General features: G+C 40.7%; 1 protein-coding gene across 7 annotated transcripts in view; it reads right to left on the bottom strand.

Moving 5' to 3' along the window:
- ACBD5 (acyl-CoA binding domain containing 5) overlaps window positions 1-16552 on the bottom strand; it is a 53522-nt gene extending 36970 nt beyond the window's left edge. For 4 of the 7 annotated variants that reach the window (XM_052804809.1, XM_052804832.1, XM_052804839.1 and 1 more), the window contains exons 1-5: window positions 16186-16552; window positions 14714-14834; window positions 13056-13128; window positions 9162-9273; window positions 9001-9033 (exon numbers count right to left, since the gene is read on the bottom strand). In XM_052804809.1, coding sequence (XP_052660769.1) covers window positions 9001-9033; window positions 9162-9273; window positions 13056-13128; window positions 14714-14834; window positions 16186-16261 — 415 coding nt within the window. In that variant the 5' untranslated portion in view covers window positions 16262-16552. The remainder of the gene's footprint in view (window positions 1-9000; window positions 9034-9161; window positions 9274-13055; window positions 13129-14713; window positions 14835-16185) is intronic. The other 3 variants (XM_052804824.1, XM_052804847.1, XM_052804856.1) reach the window with 3 other exon arrangements.
- Between the last annotated feature and the right edge of the window lie 1751 nt (window positions 16553-18303).

The raw sequence follows: 18303 nt of genomic DNA, 5'->3' as shown, positions 1-18303 counted from the left end.
CAGGAAAGACAAGACTAGGAGCAACATTTAGCTGTGAAGGATGGCAAATTAAAACTGTAAAGCTCCTCAGCCTACCAGAAATAGTGTAAAAAGCCCCAGCTATACCATAAGCTTTTTTCTTAAGTTTACTTTTTTTCTTTTTTAAGGGAAGGTCTTTGAATATTCAAGCATGTTCTCTCTTCACTTAATTTCAGTAAGGAGATTATTCATTTGGGGAAACTTCTAAGTGATACATCGCATGTATTTAAATAGAGGTGGAACTGAGGGAAAGTATCAACAGTAAGAGATTTATGGTATCATGCCATGGGACACCTAAATAACTGAAATCCATCAGGATCATATTTCTTCCACAAAGTCACTCTTAGCAACAGTGCTCCTAAAGACCATGAAGGGGCATTGCTTTGATGCCAACTGAAGAACGCAGCATTGTGCAGAGTTTTGGCCACTTGAAATACCACACTTAATTGTGTACTTGTCCTCAGAACCCTTAACGCTGCTATCCTCATCAGGTCCATCCCCAGTTGCTTTTACTACATGGTAAAACCACGGTTTGCTGCTGTCCCCCTTGTTACTCTGAGTATCTGCTAAGAAACCAGCAATGATGGTGATAGGGTTAAAGACTAAACAGAGCCAACTAGCAGTGACTTCTGCAGTCCTTGTTGGTAGGTTAATGGCTACTTCCTGAGGAACATATCTTTTAATACAAACGATAAGAGTCAAGCAAGCCAGTCAAGACCTTATTTGCTTTGTGCTAATCCCACCCATTCACCATCCCTTTATTCTTTCTGTTTATCTACTTCAACTGCAGGCAAAATGTTAGTAGCTTTTTCTGTTGCCCTGATTTAGATACTGTAGAATCCCTCTTGGTTTATTATTCTCATCTCACTGCCTACAACACCAAACTGAGATTTGTGATGGAGTACTGGAAAGCTGTACTGCTCTGTAGCTGTACAAGGAGTTATATTCAACTGTAAAAGCCTGGATTGTTTGGTTTTTTTAATGCTATATAATAAAAGCTGTGCTAACAGTAACAACATGCAAACAGAAGGAAGAAGAATTTAACAGAAGAAAATGGCAAGATGGAAAGGATGTGAAGAATAGACACACAGCCTCTCTACAAGCTTTCAGTAGATGTTTATTTTCTTGTGCCAGCTCTATTAAGAGATTTCCCAAGAGCAATTCTAAATATATTTCTTTAAAGGCAGCACTACAATTCTTCTCAATGATATGTATAACAGGGTAACGCTTATCAGAAATATATATTTGATTTCTAACTCCCCCCATATTTCAAGGCAATTTTTGTTACCCAGATGGGAGTTAGGAGCTTAAATGCCTCTGTGGATCTGCCCCAGCTCGAGGGTCATTTTACAAAGAAAACCTAGCCTAGCAGGTTTTTCTCAGATGCCTTGTATTTTTGGTTTTCTGAACAGGCACATAATTCTTATACAAAATCAACATGCACTGCTGGAGCTGTACTGATGGTTGGCTCAGCACAACACAATATCTGCACACAAGTCCTACAGCCTCTTTCGTTCTTTGCAAATACCAGTAATCAGGAAACAGTCTACAACAGCAGGTGAAACATCATAAAACATTTAACTAGCTGTATACACCCTCATCATTTAATAAAAATGATGTGCTTTTGTAAAATACCATAACTTTACTATCTGTTCAATAGCAGCAAAATCTTAGCCACCAAAAGATTATTTCACAATCTACACTTACATCACCTTATATAAGGATCTCCTTGCACTCCTGCATTTAAGTAAACTCAAGCTCTGTCAAAATTTAAGTCTCAGAGAGACCTATATGCTGTACAAAATTGTTTTGATAATCAGGTAACTAGAATTCTTTTCTTGCCATCACAACCTGATGTTTCATGCTTGCTACTGATCCAAGTACGCTCCCTGCTTCAATTCCAAGTTTATGCAACCACGTTGTGCCATTTCAGACATTGGAATAGGCTGCCCAGGGAAGTGGTTGAGTCACCATCCCTGGAGGTATTCAAAAAGCAAGTAGACAGGGTACTTCAGGACATGGTTTAGTGGGCATGGTTGATGGTTGGACTCGATGATCTTGAAGGTCTTTTCCAACCTAAATGATTCTATGATTCTATTTCCAATACACTCAGTTACACAAATCTCCACCTTGTTTTTGAAACTGATGTATCCCAATTCTGCAAGGAGTTCATTGCAAGGAGTGATCACAGTGAGAAAGGAGGGGTACATGCAAGCATCTGGGAGCAATAAGCTCTTCAGCTAGAGGAACGAGAGTTTCTATACCCTCATTTCCTTCCATTCTCTTTAATATAGCACACTACAAAGAAAATTTCCAGGGGCCCAGCCTGCTCTGTAACATCTGTTCTACAGTACTCAAATGAGCTGCCATCACAAATAAAAAGATATTTTAGACAGGTCTGTCAAAAATAGAGACAGAAAAATATAAAATACCTTACTTTAACTACCACTGTTTTATCACTTTTAATTTTAAGGGCATTAAGTGTAAGTTCTCTGAAAAATGTATTCCCTAAGCACACAGATTGTGGCAGCCAGATCTTCCTCTATACGGTTTTCCTTGTTATTTAGTCTTCATAAACTTTACTACAACAGAGAAAAAGAAGCCTCTCCTCCTTTTTATTTTTCTTTTAATATACTCCAAAAGACTACAGCCTTGTCTTCTCAGCATTCCTCTCTCCGCTCATGTGCTTTTCAAGCTGTTACACTCGAAGAGATGCCACTGTATTTCAAAAAACAATTTAATCAACAGTATCCATGTCTTTGTTTACATTTATAAACATCAAAACAATAGTTTGTGGATAAGAACGAATTCAGACAATAGCAGCAGCTTAGACATTTATATTAACTTGCAAGTATGGTATTTAGGATTACTGACTAGTCGTCCTGGACCTTTACACTTCTCTCTTCAGTATCTACAAAGTTTCTCATCTCCACCCATGTTATCAGTACCTGTTCCCTTGAATTTTTCAGAATACTTTCCATATAAATAAGGTTACCAATTTGGGGGTTGACTTAGATACATTTCCCTCCTCCCTGTCACCCCTGAGCCTTCTGCCAGTAAAGACAACCTGCCTACGATTTCCTGACAGAGAGCAGCCCAGGGAGAACAGCAGTTGCCCCATAGGCATTCCCAGCACTGGCAGGTAGTTCCACAAAGGCCACGAGACATCCAGAGTACAGGGCCACCAAGCACACGCAGCTCAGTTACATGGTGCATGTGCAGCGAGACCAATGGATCCAGGCTTTGCCAACTTGCTGTCAACACCTTAGCCAACAATCATGTGAAAATGAACACAAAGAATATCTGCTTCTTAGATATTTATAGTAACCTGCAAGAATAATAAGATCATTCCAGAATCCAGGATGTCCCCATGTCTGCTACTATTTCCCTCTGGGAGAATGAGCAGGACTTGCTAAGCTCTGTTCTGTGTAGAACAGAGAGAATCAACATTTGGAACTTTTACTTTGCATGGCAAGTAGAGAGGAGCATTACACTCTAGAGTTTTGTCCCAGAAAATACAAAACATGAACACAGTGAACTCGGAACCCTTTAAAGAAAAATGAATTATGCTTGAAAGCAACAGAAAACCACATTGCTGAGTCACCTACAGTGCAGAAACTCTGGTCTATAATACTGTAGCCTGAAACAAAAATTGGTTTGCCCTGTACAAGAAAAAAACCAAACAGGAAATAATATTAAGATTATATTCTCCTGCCACCTACTCCAAGGCTCTCAGCTGAACACCCTTTTACAATGCCCATATTAAAGACAGCCTCACAGATAACACAGATGGCTTTTCCATATATCTTAGAGGCTATAATTAAAGTAATTATTTTTGCTATAACAAAGTTATGCATGAAACACCAGCTCATACCCATTGGGCACTTTTCTGAGCACTCAAGATATGACTACCTACATCTGTTCTTCCCCACCTCCCATACCTCTGTCTACTACTACTTCTATACAGACAAGCTACAAAGAACACAGCTGTGAGAAATCTGGATTTCAGTTCTCTCATCGCAAGACCTCTCAAATATAAGACCAACATTTTATAGCAACTGGGTACATCTGCTAGATTCTCAAAACCTGAAGAGCTTTTGACAACTTATTTTCCCTTTTGCAGGGAACTGTTGTCTGGCTGGAAGAAAAAAATCCAGGTCCAACAACCAGTTATGCACAAAACCTGTTACTGTTGACTCAATCCAGCATGAAACAGACAGTCTTGTCTTTTCATGGAATAAAGCTTCTCTTAGCTCTCTCCACTTGGAAAGAAACAATTTTTATTCTTACATTTTCACATTTGAATACTCTGCTGCTCACCCTGTGGTGATATATTCTCTACTACTCAGTATGAGTGGAGCTGTTGATATCCTCAGGCTTGAGCTATACTGATGCTCTGTCCTAATTTCCAACATTGTTAGACAGTACTGGCATAAAACCATCAGTTTGAAGTCAAATCACAAAGTATACTCAGATTTGAACTGGAAAGCCTGAAGCACGTATATATTGCAACAGGACAAGCCACAACTTGAGACACTGATCCACATCTCACTGAGACTCTCCACTGACTTTGGCACTTGCTGGTCCAGCCCTTAATCCTGTAACAATCCCATCCTGCAGCAAACACTGCAGCAAATGTTCTAGATGCCTCTGAAGGTAAGCTATTAAACTACTGAGATATTAACAAAAATATTTGCATAATAAATGTCACACTAGCCTCCCTGAATATAATCTGTAACCTTGACTACAGCTGTTACCTTATCATTGGAAACTAGAAGAGGAGAAAAAGTTTAAAGGATGGAATTTTAAAAACTTCTCTCACCCACCCACCAGCTCCTCCTGCCCCATGCTTGCCCTGCCTTAATGCACCTCCTCGCTGTGGTGCTGCCACCCATCCAACATATCCTACTAAACCACAGCAATTTCAGAGTAACACGGATTTTAGCTCTTTTTCCTCTTCTTACAAAGCATTAAGATTCACAGCCATTGAGCTCCTTAAAAATCCTACTGAGGAAAAGACGAAGGAGAAGGAAGGAAATCAGTTTAGCAAGTATATTTGAAGTCAAAGAGAAATGAAAAAGTGAGCTTATGAACCAAACAGAGGGTGTTTCACAGAAGAGGCCCACACACAAGCAGGAAAAGCGTGCCACCAAATGCTCCATTACAAAGCATATATGTTGAAAATAACATGAGAAGATCTTTGAGGAAAAAAACTATTTGAAAAGAGAAACTAATCATATGCAATCTACAGAAGCGCAGTTGGAAAAAAATATTGCATCTTACGAGTAAGAATAAGCTGGAAAGTTTCTAGCTGGAAAGTAATAATTAGGAACAGATTCACTTTTTTCAAGTGCAATCATCCCCTCCAAGCTTACCTATGTCCTGTACTAACTACTGTCTTTGAAATAGAAGTGTTTACATGTATTTGCTTGTTCTAAAAGCACACAGACCTCAGTGAGCACTGTCTTTTAAACCTAGCTCCCATATCCAATGCAGGAAGACACTGAGCAAACTTAAATAGCTGTATCTGCCTGTGAGGCCAACTTCTGCCATTCACACAAGCTGCTACTGAAGCAATGCCCTGTATGGGCTCCTAGCACAAACATGCTACACTGCAATCAGCGCTGCCCAAAGCCAGCATATGCAGCAATACAAGTCACCTTACTTCGGTAGGGCTCCACCTGGTGCAATTGCAATACAGCTGGGAGCAAAGTCTTCAGGAGAGAAACACTTGTTACCATGACAAAGTTTAGGAGTATTACAATGCTGAAACTTTCCACAGCCTCTGCAGTGCATAACTTGTCATTACCGGAAGCAATATTTAGTCTTCACAAAGGCTTACAAAGAGTACTACTACTCAGTATAAAGGCAAAGGGTCATCTTTATTTAGTAGGATTTTAAATTTTAAAACTGATTAAATGCCTTATCACAAAGCAGAAAGACTACACAGGAAGATTCTACTGAATTGTGAAAAATTTCCAGATACTTTGCTTGGCTGTTGAGGTAACTTTGTGCAGGCCTGTCAGGTAGGGATTTTCTTGCTCCCCTTTGGATTTACTCACATTCAGAAAAAAGAAAACATCCACAAACATTCTCAAGGAAACATTCAGAAGGATGAGTTGGCTCTGAAACTCTCAGTATTTTTCATCCAGTATCAGATCAGTAGGGTGCCAATTCTAGCCTACCTTTGGCTTCTTCGGGTATAACATAACAAAAAAGCTTGAATGCCCGTTCTGATAATTTCAAATTCACTGAGCAATGGTATTTTGAAGCTTCTTTGTCTTTTTAGCATTACCCTGGACATCAGATTTCTTGTGCATTTATTAGCAAGTGCAAAAAGTTAAAAGGTTGTTCTTCTAAAGCACCCCCCCACCTTAGCTGACAGTCCGCCCTCTACTCTTCCAGCAGCTGCAAACAAAAGGGTCCTTCTGTAATACTGCAAGTTACCTATTCTCTTCTACAGCACCATGACAACTAAGAGCCCACTTTCTTCTTTGATGTCTAGTATTTTATGTACCTGAAAATAATTTAATAATTTTCTATACAAAGAAGTACTTCATACCTGTCAGAAAGAGACTACTGACTGAACTTTCTAGAGAACCTAAGCTTCTCACACAGCTGCAGGATGAGCTTTCAAAACACCACCCAGGTTACATGCTTTTGAAATACCACTCAGATTTGCTCAGCCTATTGAGGGAATTCTCCATTTTCCCTTCTTTACAACACATCTAAGTCTGGATATTTATAACCCATGGATCCAAGTTTGTCCTAGCTGTCTAGTAGATGTTACAAGTCATTTTAATGCTGGCATGTCAGGCTTCAGTGCTCTTTATTAAGGAGAGCCACAAGCTCTATTGATTCAGGAAGACAGTATTTCAATTGTTTATATTTAACATTTTCAATGAAAGCATAAGGAGTAGAAATTCAATTTTAAAGAGCTACACTTTTCTGTTGAGGCCAATCTGCTAGAGACAATACACCAGCCATAGCTGATGTTCACTAAACTTCCAATCTGTTAAACTAATTCAAGAATACTGTTGATTTTGAGGAAGTGGCATGCAATTCTTAAACAATTAGATAATAATCTTCATACAGATTAAAATGTGATGGAAGAAGAATGGAAGGCAAACTCAAAAAAGAATGGGCCAGAAGATGGGGGGAGTATAGTATGAAGTAAGAGACTCAAGAGAAGGGTCCCAGTTTCCAGAACATACCAATTGCCTGTCCATGAAAAAACACCTTCCACAATGGAAACTACAGAGTAGGGGCTTGGGGGCAGGGGAAGAAACAGGACTGAAGGAACAAACACAATCAACACATAACCATGTGTCAATTTTTAACAGTATTGTCACCAGTGCCTACATCATCTCAAACACAGACTTGGGCACATTGGTTCTATTCCTTAGCATGCATCTGGAAGACTGAAGGTAGTCATGCTTCCATACTTCTGTGAAACATTTTGAGACCTGTACTGTAAACAATAATAATTATTTCCAGCTTTACTTTTAATTGGGAAAGTGGTAAGAGCGCTGAAGAAAAGGTTTCAAAGTCTTAAATGCAATGGTAAAGTTATAACATACAACAGACTTTGCAAAAATTCTGTCTTAATTCATTGTGGCATAATTAGATGTTGCAGCTTTAAACCGTACAAATGACGACACATCACCAGATTTATTGCAACACTGACAGAAAATTTGCTATTCTATTTACACTGCCTTGTGTTTAAGCTGCCTCTTTAAAAAAAGAAGTATGCTAAATTTGTCATTGAAACAGGTACGGTTTAACTTCTGTGATTCTCTGTTTGCCTAGATAAGACACTTTTTCAAGAAGTGGCTTTTGGCACTGTGCCACAGACACCAAGTCCAAGTAAATCCTTATTACACAGATCACTGACCTGAATCTACTGATACTCTTATAATCTTGCCCGTCAATCCAGCTGTCAGGCAAGCTCATTAAATCCCAGACATAAAGCATACACAATTTTAATTGAGAAAAAAGTCACAGAGCTTTCAAAATGGCCGTTTAAAAACTTCTACCATTACCTTTCCTCAAAAACAATGAAAAACTATTTCTGTTTCTCTGAGACTTGTTACCAAAACTCAAAACTATGTTCCTTTAAGGTGGGGGAAAAAAAGCCACACACAAAAGGCAACTTAACCAGCTGACTCCTACTTCTTAAACACATTAAGTCAATTAATTTGTGCAATGGTTTGTTTTTTAAAAACTGTTCCAAAAATTGAAATGCAACATGACAAAACTTAACTGTAATATTAAGCCAGATTTAAACAACTGTAAGCCTTACATTACAACCTTATGAACACATTACCTGTAACATAATAACTTATTATCAAAACATTCTCACAATGGTATTGCTAAATAAAAATCACCACACTGATTTTTATGCAGCTATGACACCACTAGGTTTGCCACTTGTCAGAGATTTAAAATGTTTAAATAGGTATTCCCTTCATGAACTTGAGCGTCAGAAAACTTAACTTGAAAGTTTCACAAACCCATCTTAGATTTTGTATGTATTAGAGAAACCATGATTAAAAAAGCATGGATTTTGATTGTGGATTTTTTTTTTTTTCTTATTTTAGATCTGATGACAGACCTGGATTACCAGCTCTCCATGCTGTTTGATAATCCACAGCTACATCAGGATGTAGCAGTACACATTTCAAATAGTTGTTCCTTTTATTAACGGAAAGGCAGAAACTAGATGTGGTTGGGGGAGCTGTTTGTTTTAAATACTCTCCTTTTTTCAGGAAGAGGCTTCCTTCAGCAGCTCAAAAAGCCTGTAGACAGGGACTAAAAAGGCAGCTTCCTAGGTCTGACTTTGTTTTGTACCTCAAAAGCAAAATAAAACAAAATCCAGCCTAATGAGGTGGCAAGCCCAGAAGTCACAAGTGTTAGCAGGATGTTACTACAGCACCAAAAACAATGGAAAAGATGGACATACACATAATTTATTATTCCTACCTTCCAAATACTTAGAGACTTTCTCCATTCGAACTGCCATATGGTAAAGAGAATGAACAGAAAGATGCAACGTTTAGCTTTAAAATCATTTATAGAAAACAAGCCAAAAGAAATCTGGAGTTGTGATTATTAGTAGTACAAAGGAAGTTATTTGTCCGAACCTGAGGTTAGGTCAGATCCTCTGTTCTTTTTATCTTCTACTATTTCATAGAACGGGCCTATTACTTGCAGTAATTCTTCAACTTTGTCCGTCATTGGCATACTCTCAAGAATCTGCACAAGTCCAAAATACGAAGCATCTTATGAAACAGCATTTCAATGATTCATTCATTTCAACTGATTTTAGAAACTGCTGGTCATTGTAAAACTCAGTAGCATTTCACTAAGTCACTTAACACGTTATTCTGATTTTTTAGTGGTGTTTTTGGCTTTTTTTTTTTTACTAAAGAAAACAACATAAACCTAATTTACCAAAAAATAATCTTAACTAGCTGTATTAACTTTTGTTAGGTGAAGAGAAGACAGGAGAGCTAATGCATTTGCCATCACTAAAGGACCGCCTCCACACAGTATTAGTAGACCTTGGAATCCATTATTTCAGCAATTTCAAACTAAACCGACTCAAAGTTCAACAGGCTGCTGTTATCTGATGCAATTTATTTTATAGACAAGTCTTCCCACAGAGAAAACGAAACTGAAAGACTTTTTTTCTTAGAGGATTCTTCGTATTTGTCAAACCCTGCCATCTTCAATGGAATGTAAAGAGCAGATCAAAAGTGCTCTACTGGATCCATCTAGACCCAAACAACAAAATGGACAGAATAGAGCAAAACTGGGACAGTGCAAAGACATACTTAGCAGAGCAAACTAGAACCAAATTCTGCTCTTGAAGTCATTTGGAGCTTTTCCTTTGATTAAAAATCCTTCATTTTAAATTACAAAACCAATACCATTGATCATCTGATAGGAATGCAAAATCTTAAACCTAAAATAGATTAAACAGAGGAGATTCAATAATTTAACATTATTTTAAAAGCATACAATATTATTGTCCCATTCTAGTTTAAGTCCTTTCAACCAAGCTTTTTGCCAATAGCTTTGTTCCTCTTTCATGCTCTACTTTTTAAATTATTATTTAAAAGAGACAATAGCTATAGGAAGCCATTCAGGTAGAAGCAAACTAACCGCTACAGTACACCTCTTCCTCCAGAAGAGCACTAAGAAAGCAACAGATGGAGGTACAAGTTGCCACAGAACACGCTGCTCAAAAGCACCAAGGACATCACTAAGTAGTAGAAGCAAAAGCTACAGAATTACTTCACAAAACAGGAGCTCCAAGCAGGCCAGCATGTAACAAGTCAACACTTGCAAATCAATCAAGGATACCAAGAGACAACGATCCTATCAAAGTGCATTTTCATTGCCACTTCTCTGATCTATTCAGTGAATATAATTCATTCCATATTTGTTAGAAAGAAATGCTCAGTGCTCAGATACAGAGCTGGATATGAACCAGAGACAGGACAGTTTTGTGATTTTTTTTATTTTTTTTTTTTTAACTTCAATACCATTGAGAGAAACAAGAAACCTATTCTAGAATAACACTTGTATTTGCTATGTATTTACTTCTATAGTCTGCACTGTAAAGTTTCATCTGTGCATATCTATGATGTCTGCACATTAACTGTTCTTCATCTAAACACACCTCAATATACTCTCTGCAACTTGGAGCAATTCTTAGAATCTTACCACACAATTTCTGTTAAAGTAAGAGTTTTGTAACTGTTAGCTTTTAGGTGAGCAAGAAAAGAACATATACTACCACAAAAAAAAAAAAAAATTGCTTACTTATATAGCCACTAGGCATAACATGCAATCTTAAAATCTGAAAGTGCAAAGTAAGTTAAACTACGACAATTACATATCCTGAACTACTGTTTTCTTTGGATGTCAGACAATGCATATATGAAGACTCTTGTTTTAAATTAGAAACACCATATAGTGTTAACACTTCTTTATTCTAAGATATCACTCATTTCTAATATATAACAAAACAATATATCTGAAGTGTAAATAAATGAGTTTAAACAGTATTGCAATATAAAATTTCAGAAATGCTACTTGGAAGATAAATTAACCATATACAAAATGCACCTGAGCTCAGATTGATCTTAGCTAAGACTAAGACACGTTTGGTCATCTCCCACCAGCACCTCAAAACCTCACCCAGACACATTCCTCAACAGCTGCAATTTTCAAGGCTACCCCATGAAGGGAAATAAAAGTATCTTGTGACAGGGTCATCTGATGCATGTATAGCCCAAACACAATGTGCAAATGCTAGGGACATGCCCCAGGGGCAGGGGGTGGGATACGGCAATCTTATACACCCTTAAACACAGTCCTGTGATACCAGTGTACAAGTGGTTTTTTGCCCCCTTAGATATGGATACCTATGCAGCAACAGCAGAATGCCCACAGTAACACAAGGATTAGTGCAGTATGTGCTGATAGAACAACCCAGTGGATCCATTTGAAATGCACTTCCATTGACATTTCAAGCAGAATTAAATGGGTTGGGAAAAGCTGAAGCTGGTATTTCAAATGTGAGAGCTGAAACAGCACCAAAGCAGGGTAAACAGATTGCCCAGTTTCAAAGCTGAGCGAGGCAAGAAGTCATTTGCTCTCCAATCCTTACATGTAATCTGTACAGAGGCAGAATATTTGTGCTTCATTAGGGTCAAGTAAGTAGACTTCCTCACAGGAGGCTTACTAGGGTTTTCTTAGAACAAACATTGCAGTTTCACTTAGTTTTAGTGTCCTAACCAAGCCAGTTACTGCACTGAAAAAAAACAAGGTACTCTACTGAAGTATTAACACATTCTGAATCCAAGATTTGTAATGAAGCACTAAATCTTGTGGCACACATTCAAAATGAATTATTAAAATTTAGTGGATTTTTGACCAAATGAATAATATTTGGCCTTCTGTGTTTTCTGGATTAGTTTATTTTTCATTTTAAAGCAGCTACAGTAATACCACCAAAATTACAGACAGGAAAAAGAACAGTAGTCAGACTCCAGCTCCTCACCTAGTAAAAGTTTTTGTTGTATCAATCATTAAACATGTTACGAGTTCAATGTCAAGTTAGTGGCTGAGGTCAAAAGCAAGTGTACTCGGAGTAGAACTTACATTTTCTCTCCTTGATGCTAATCTCATTATATTACTAAATTACAATTATACTTTTATCCAGATTGACAGTAAATAATCTTTAAACTGGTAAGGCCACCTAGAAGAGCTTCAGTGAAAAGACTGCAGTGAAAAGGGTTAGTTAATAAAAGACAAGAATCTTTAATTCTGAATGTTTACTTTAGTTAATGCTGCAATTCCTGCTTAATATAGTAACTATGACTATTTACAAGTTACACATCTATTCCACAAAAGACAGACCAAATTACTCAGTTCTAACTGTTTGACTGCAACTGTAATATACACGGAATATTTTCATGACAAGTACAGAAAATTTAGGTTGCTGAGTTCTTCTTGAAAAAAAATCAAAGATGATTAAGTTTACATATTTGATTATAGTCATGTCTCCAGTCATAAGAGTGAGACTCTTGCTCCTAAAGTCCTTCTGGAAGGTTGGTTTTCTTCCTAAGATAAGGATCACTTACCTCTCTCAACTCTGAGAACTGAGGCAGTGTGTAGTAAATCAGCTTTTTTTGTCGTTGTTGTACTTTAAGTTCCACTGTTTTCCCCACTGCCTCCTTTACCATGATCTCAATACTTCACTTTCTTTAGCTCTGTCATTTAAGTTTCATATCAGCTAGAGCTCTCATGTTTCTCTGAAAACAACCCAAATTCTACAGCTTTGGAAGGAACTACGTAGTTTTCTTCTCCCCGTGGGCCAAACAGTATAGTACTGAAATGTAACAGTTCACGTAGGGAATAATGCATTTGGAGCTTTGACAGTCAGCAAGAACCTCCTCACGTTCCCTAATTTCCTTCTGGAACATTGGTTCTAGAAGATCCTTTCTGCTCATTAGTAAACTTACCTTCTTCATTTCTTCAACATAGGCTATCATGGCTTCTTCTTTGGACATGTCTCCCAAGGCACTCCAAGCATCCCTAGGAAAAAGTTGCATACAGCTTCAGTATCTTCAGGGCCTACTGGATTTTTTTAGCCTGGCCTTAAGTAGGTCGGTTATGTAATGCCCGAAGTTTCTCCAATACAAATAAAATGCAACAACAATTCACAATTTCTTTTTTTTTTTTTTTAAAGTCCAAATATATAATTTGCTAGGATAATCACATAGCAGTACATCAACAAAGAAGCAACAAACTGAACAGCCTGGGGACTGAAGAGTTCCTCACTGACCAGCTATGATCTTGTATCCTCTAAGTTGTTAACAAGCCCAGATAGGAGACACACACACATTTCCCTTTTGATTAGGTTGATTTTTTTTTTTTTTTTTAAGACCCTCTGCTACTGCAAAAGAGCAGGCACAGAGACTTCAGCCAGCACCTACAAACAGTTGTCAGCAAGTTAGAACAGGCTACAAGAGAAATCTGTCCTTTTGAGTTTAGCAATTGGGGAAAGACACATCAGTCTAGCAGGCAAATGGTTTAACCATCGCCCTCCCCCCCCAGTTACTACAGCAGCTACTTATGACCTAAAAAAAAAAAATAAATAAATCTCCCCCTCTCCAACTCTGCAGGACAGAAGACTCCAATCAAATTCATCAGCATTGCACAAGGAATCTGTCAGAACACAGACCGGAATAAAACATTTCCTTACTCAGTCTTGCACTTGGATTTGACACCATCCCTTCCTCTTGCCAGAGTATTTGTCCCACTTACAGCAAAACCCCAAGGTTGGTGGCTCACATTTCAGCTACAACCAACCAGGTGGGTGGAAGCTTAGTGCCCTAGTCCTCTGCAAAGATACCCCCCTTCACCTTGACTTGGGGAGACTGGGGAGGAAGGAAGGAAGAAAGCAGAAGAAAAGAAAAAAAGTCAAAGGAGTAATTTCACAGATCCCAAGACAACCATGACCATAAAGACAGCAATAATACTTGTTCTTCAGGACAAATCGTTGTTAAAATATAATAAGCAAAGCATTCACATGGCTTTTCAAACAGATCTTAGCAATTTGATGAATCAGAAGTCTTCCCAGCACAAGGAAAATACAGACAGTGGGAAGCCCTGCCACTGAGCAGACAAGCCAGAAAGACACATAAACCAGACCTTTCCCCAAGAGCCTAAAGCTGTATCAATGGCTGTCAAGGAGCACTTACTTCGGGCTCATGTCATACGTGACAACTTGAGAAGGAAGAATTCCAGACACTCATCCACATCACTCATTCTGCAGAGCACCTACAATTTCGCTCTACAACATTGGACACTGCAGAGGTACCATGATGGTGCTTGCTCAAGAAAAACCTGCCCACCTGCAGAACCCAAGGGAACGTTTTCACCTGCAACTCTGAGAAGTTGTAGGTTATCTGAGCTAGAAAGTCGGAACGCAAGACAGAAAACAAATTCAAGCATCGAAGGTTGTGAATGTTCTTTTTTTAAGAGAGAAATAAACTCACTGAACTCTTCCTCCAAGTGCCACTCTTCTAAAGATCTCCACTCTAAGCATTAAAAATAAAACCCCAAAAACCAAAAACCAAACACAACTAAACCAAAACAATAACTCATGAAAAGTTACCATTTATATCTACCAATTGGATCCCAAAATCCAGGTCGTGGGATGTTACAGGGTCCTTGGGTTGCTTGCTTATAAAAGCTATAGAACTTCAGCATCATTTCATTCGTTGGCTGGAATGAACCTAGTGAAAGCATTTTAAAATACAATTAAATTGTAATCAAGAATATTAACGAGTATTTTACAAGCTTAGTAATTCTGTGAGAAAATAGCCTGCAGTTTGTTACAGCCTGATTCACAGCAGTACAATTTAAGTCAACAGAGAAGATCTTCACTTCATCTACCACAAACCAGCACCACTGACAATATTTACTTTACAAACAGCAAGTTTCAGATTGAGTTTAAGGGACTATAACCTTTACTATTCATAAGGTCAGACTCCACAATTAGAATTAAAAAAAAAAAAAAAGAGTAATAAGTAATATAAAGCAAGTGTCCTTTCACTCAGTTTAAAGGGACAGGTTTAGCTCCCAGTAAGCAAACTATCTTGCAAGTCACTTTACTGTTACAAACAGTAACTTATTGAAAGACTCCTGAACTTAACAAAAAAACCAAACAAAACAAACAAAAAAAACAACAAAACCAAATGAAAACCAAACACAACAAACCCAAAACAGAGACTTCCACAGTGGTTTTGTTTACTTTGGGTATCTGACAGCACTTTCAATAACAGTTTTGCTGTATCTCCTGTTATTATTTTCTCTTCTTCCTTTGTGGAACACACTTTTGTAGAGGTAGAAAATGTAAATACAAAACTGTAACAGCTGGCAGGGAAGATTCATAACCAATCCATTAAATCAAATACTTTGAGGTTCGATTCCAGTCACTAGGAGAAGTTTACAGCGACCTTTACCTTAGTACCTCAACAAACCCAGTTTTACTTACACCAGAATTAATGACGCATGTAATAACCAACTATTTTTTTTTATTACTCTTATCAAAAAAATATATTCCGATTTTTTTTTTTGCTTTTTCGTTCTGTTAACTCTTTCAGCAGAGAGAACTCATGATAACAGCTCTGAAGCCAGCAAACCAACTTCAGGATTTCAGGGGGGCAGAGGCCCTTCCCCGGCGTTCCCCGCACCGCGGGGAGCTGACAGGCCCCCTCCTCCAGGCGCCTGGCTGCGGAACTTCTGTCCTGGGCTCGGAAGCCCCCGAACCGGCGGTTGCTTCAGGAGAGGCCGACGGGCAGCACTAAGACCGAGGCTCCCCAGCGGTTCTCCAGCCGCCGCCGGAGAGGGAGCGCGGCCCTACCGCCCCGGCCTGAGCCACCCGGCGGCCCGCGCCACCGCCACCGCCCCTGCCCGGGCGCCGCTTGCCCCGGAGGAAGCGGCCGGCGGCAGGAGAGGGGCCTCGCCTCCCCCCGCCCTCCGGGCCCTGCCCGCCTCGCAGGTGCCAGCCGGGCGGCCAGGCCCCGCGCCGATGCCACCGGACTCCCCCCCCCCCCGCTCCGCCGCCCCCCAAGCCGCACTCACCATTTTTGGGCAGGCTCTGGATCACCTTCACGGCCGCCTCGAACCTGGTGGCGTGCACGGAGCCGGTCTCCGCCATGTCCCCGTCGCGTCCCCTCACCGCCCGCCGCCTCCTGCTCGGCCGCCGGGCCGCGTCCGGCGGGGCGGGCTCGGCTCAGCTCAGCCCAGCCTCCCTCCTCACGGCGCCTGCAGCCGACTGCACGGGAGAAGGGCTGAGAGGCGCCGGGCCATAGGCAGCCACCCCCCGGCGGCAGCGGGGCGGGGTGCCCGGCCCCGGCCCTCCCCCTCCGGCAGGGCTGGGCACAACCCGCCCAGCTCCTCGGACCGGCCTCTCCCCGCGGGCCGAGTGCGGCCTAGCAACACCCCAGCCCACAGCCCGCCCCTACCTTCGCCCCAGCTTCAGGCGCCCATGTTAGGTCTCCCACGGAGGCGCCCTTCCCCTCCCCTCGCCTCCTCTCCTCTCGCACCGCCCCGAGGCCGCCAGGGGCACGCCGGGAAACGTAGTCCGCCCGCCGCGCCCCACACGGGTGTCCCCGCCGCCCGTCCCCTCTCAGCGCCTTATCTTCCTCCCGCCGCCGTGGCAGGCCGCTGCCTCTCCGGCAAGCCCCTCGCAGCGAAGGGCGAGGGCTGCGCGGAGGCGGCCGGCTGGCTCCGCCGGCCAGGCAGAGGCCGAGGAGAAGCCCCTGGGCCGGCCTGTCCGCAGGAGCCTCCCGGAGCTGCTCTGGGTGATGGCGGGTTCGGTCTTGGGGCCCGAGAAGCCATCGAAGTGCTGATCCCGGGGAGTCTCTCCCGTGTGCGCTGAGGGAACGGTTCTCTCCTTTATTTTTTTCAATTTTTTTTTTCCTTGTTTCTTTTTCTCTGCTTCCTTCCTCTTCCCACCCTTTCTCTTCCTTGCTTGTATAGCTACGAATGATAATGAACATTTCAAAACATGCTGTAATCCACCCATTTTGTGGACCTCGGTTATCGTCAGGAGACCCACCACCACCCTGGCAGTCTGCTTTGTTGCGTCCTCCCCTCCTCACAGCCATCCTCCTACACACGCCTAGTTCCACATAATTCACCTAAATTACCACTGTAGCCACATATTTTTGTAACAGCTTTAATGACTAATATTTACATCAAAATTTTAGGCATGAGATTTTAAAAACGTAGAACCCAGGGAGCAACTATTTCTGTGGTATTCGGAGACGAGGGTGAATACCAGTACAGTACCACCAGCTAGCTCAGTAGCTAAATAAATGAATGGCCTTATTCAAAAGCACTGCACATCCAGCGCTCTACGAAGTCAAACAAAAGTATACTGAACCAACTGCTTTTGTAGCAAGTGGAATAATTTACCCAGTAAGCAACAGGATGAATTAATAGCCTCTTTGAATAGAATCGAGTACAAAATCCTGGCATTTAAGTCAGTTCATTTATCTGGTACACAATATATATTTTAAATTCCTCTGAAGGCAGTTGTGTGCTCACAGTATATGCCCTCTGGTGGGAAATAAAAGCTCGAGAGAGAGGGAATTAGAGCAGATCAGCCCCTACTCTGCTGAGCTAGTACATTCCACAGGGTCAGCAGCCAGCTGGCCAGGGGAGAGCTTTGCTGAAGAGAAGCTGACACTTCCAGAGGTGTTCTGATAGGATTCCCCACACTGGGCAAACGATGAACCTGTGCTACGAACACCACTGTTCCACTCACGTGAACGTTACAGATGAATTTCTCTGAATTTTTTGTTTCGAGTGCTAGATTGTAAGCTTCATACTAAGATCTATCATCTTCTTTATCCATGAAGGTAGGTAGGAATGACAGAAGCTTAGATCAAAGGGAAGTGTTTGTTTCAAGATAAGTGGGTCTCTGTATAAATACGGATACTTTGAGCATCCAAGGAGTTAATTGCAAAAAAGTAATAAAAAAATTAAGGGCCTTTTGTGAGGCCAGCTGATGTGTAAATTCTCTTTACCTGAAGAAATCTATAATTATGTTTGTCATTTTAATTGATTTAAGAGAAATGCAGTCTGCATTTTTATAATGAATGTTCCCAGACTTTCACTGGAAGTAGGCTTTAAAAGAGATGCAAATGACAACCTATTTAATGGCTGTGCACAGAAATGGAAGCTGCCCTCTTT

Source organism: Harpia harpyja, chromosome 1, assembly GCF_026419915.1.
Source record: "Harpia harpyja isolate bHarHar1 chromosome 1, bHarHar1 primary haplotype, whole genome shotgun sequence".
Taxonomy (NCBI): Eukaryota; Metazoa; Chordata; class Aves; order Accipitriformes; family Accipitridae; genus Harpia; species Harpia harpyja.
This window is presented reverse-complemented; position numbering and strand designations above follow the sequence as displayed.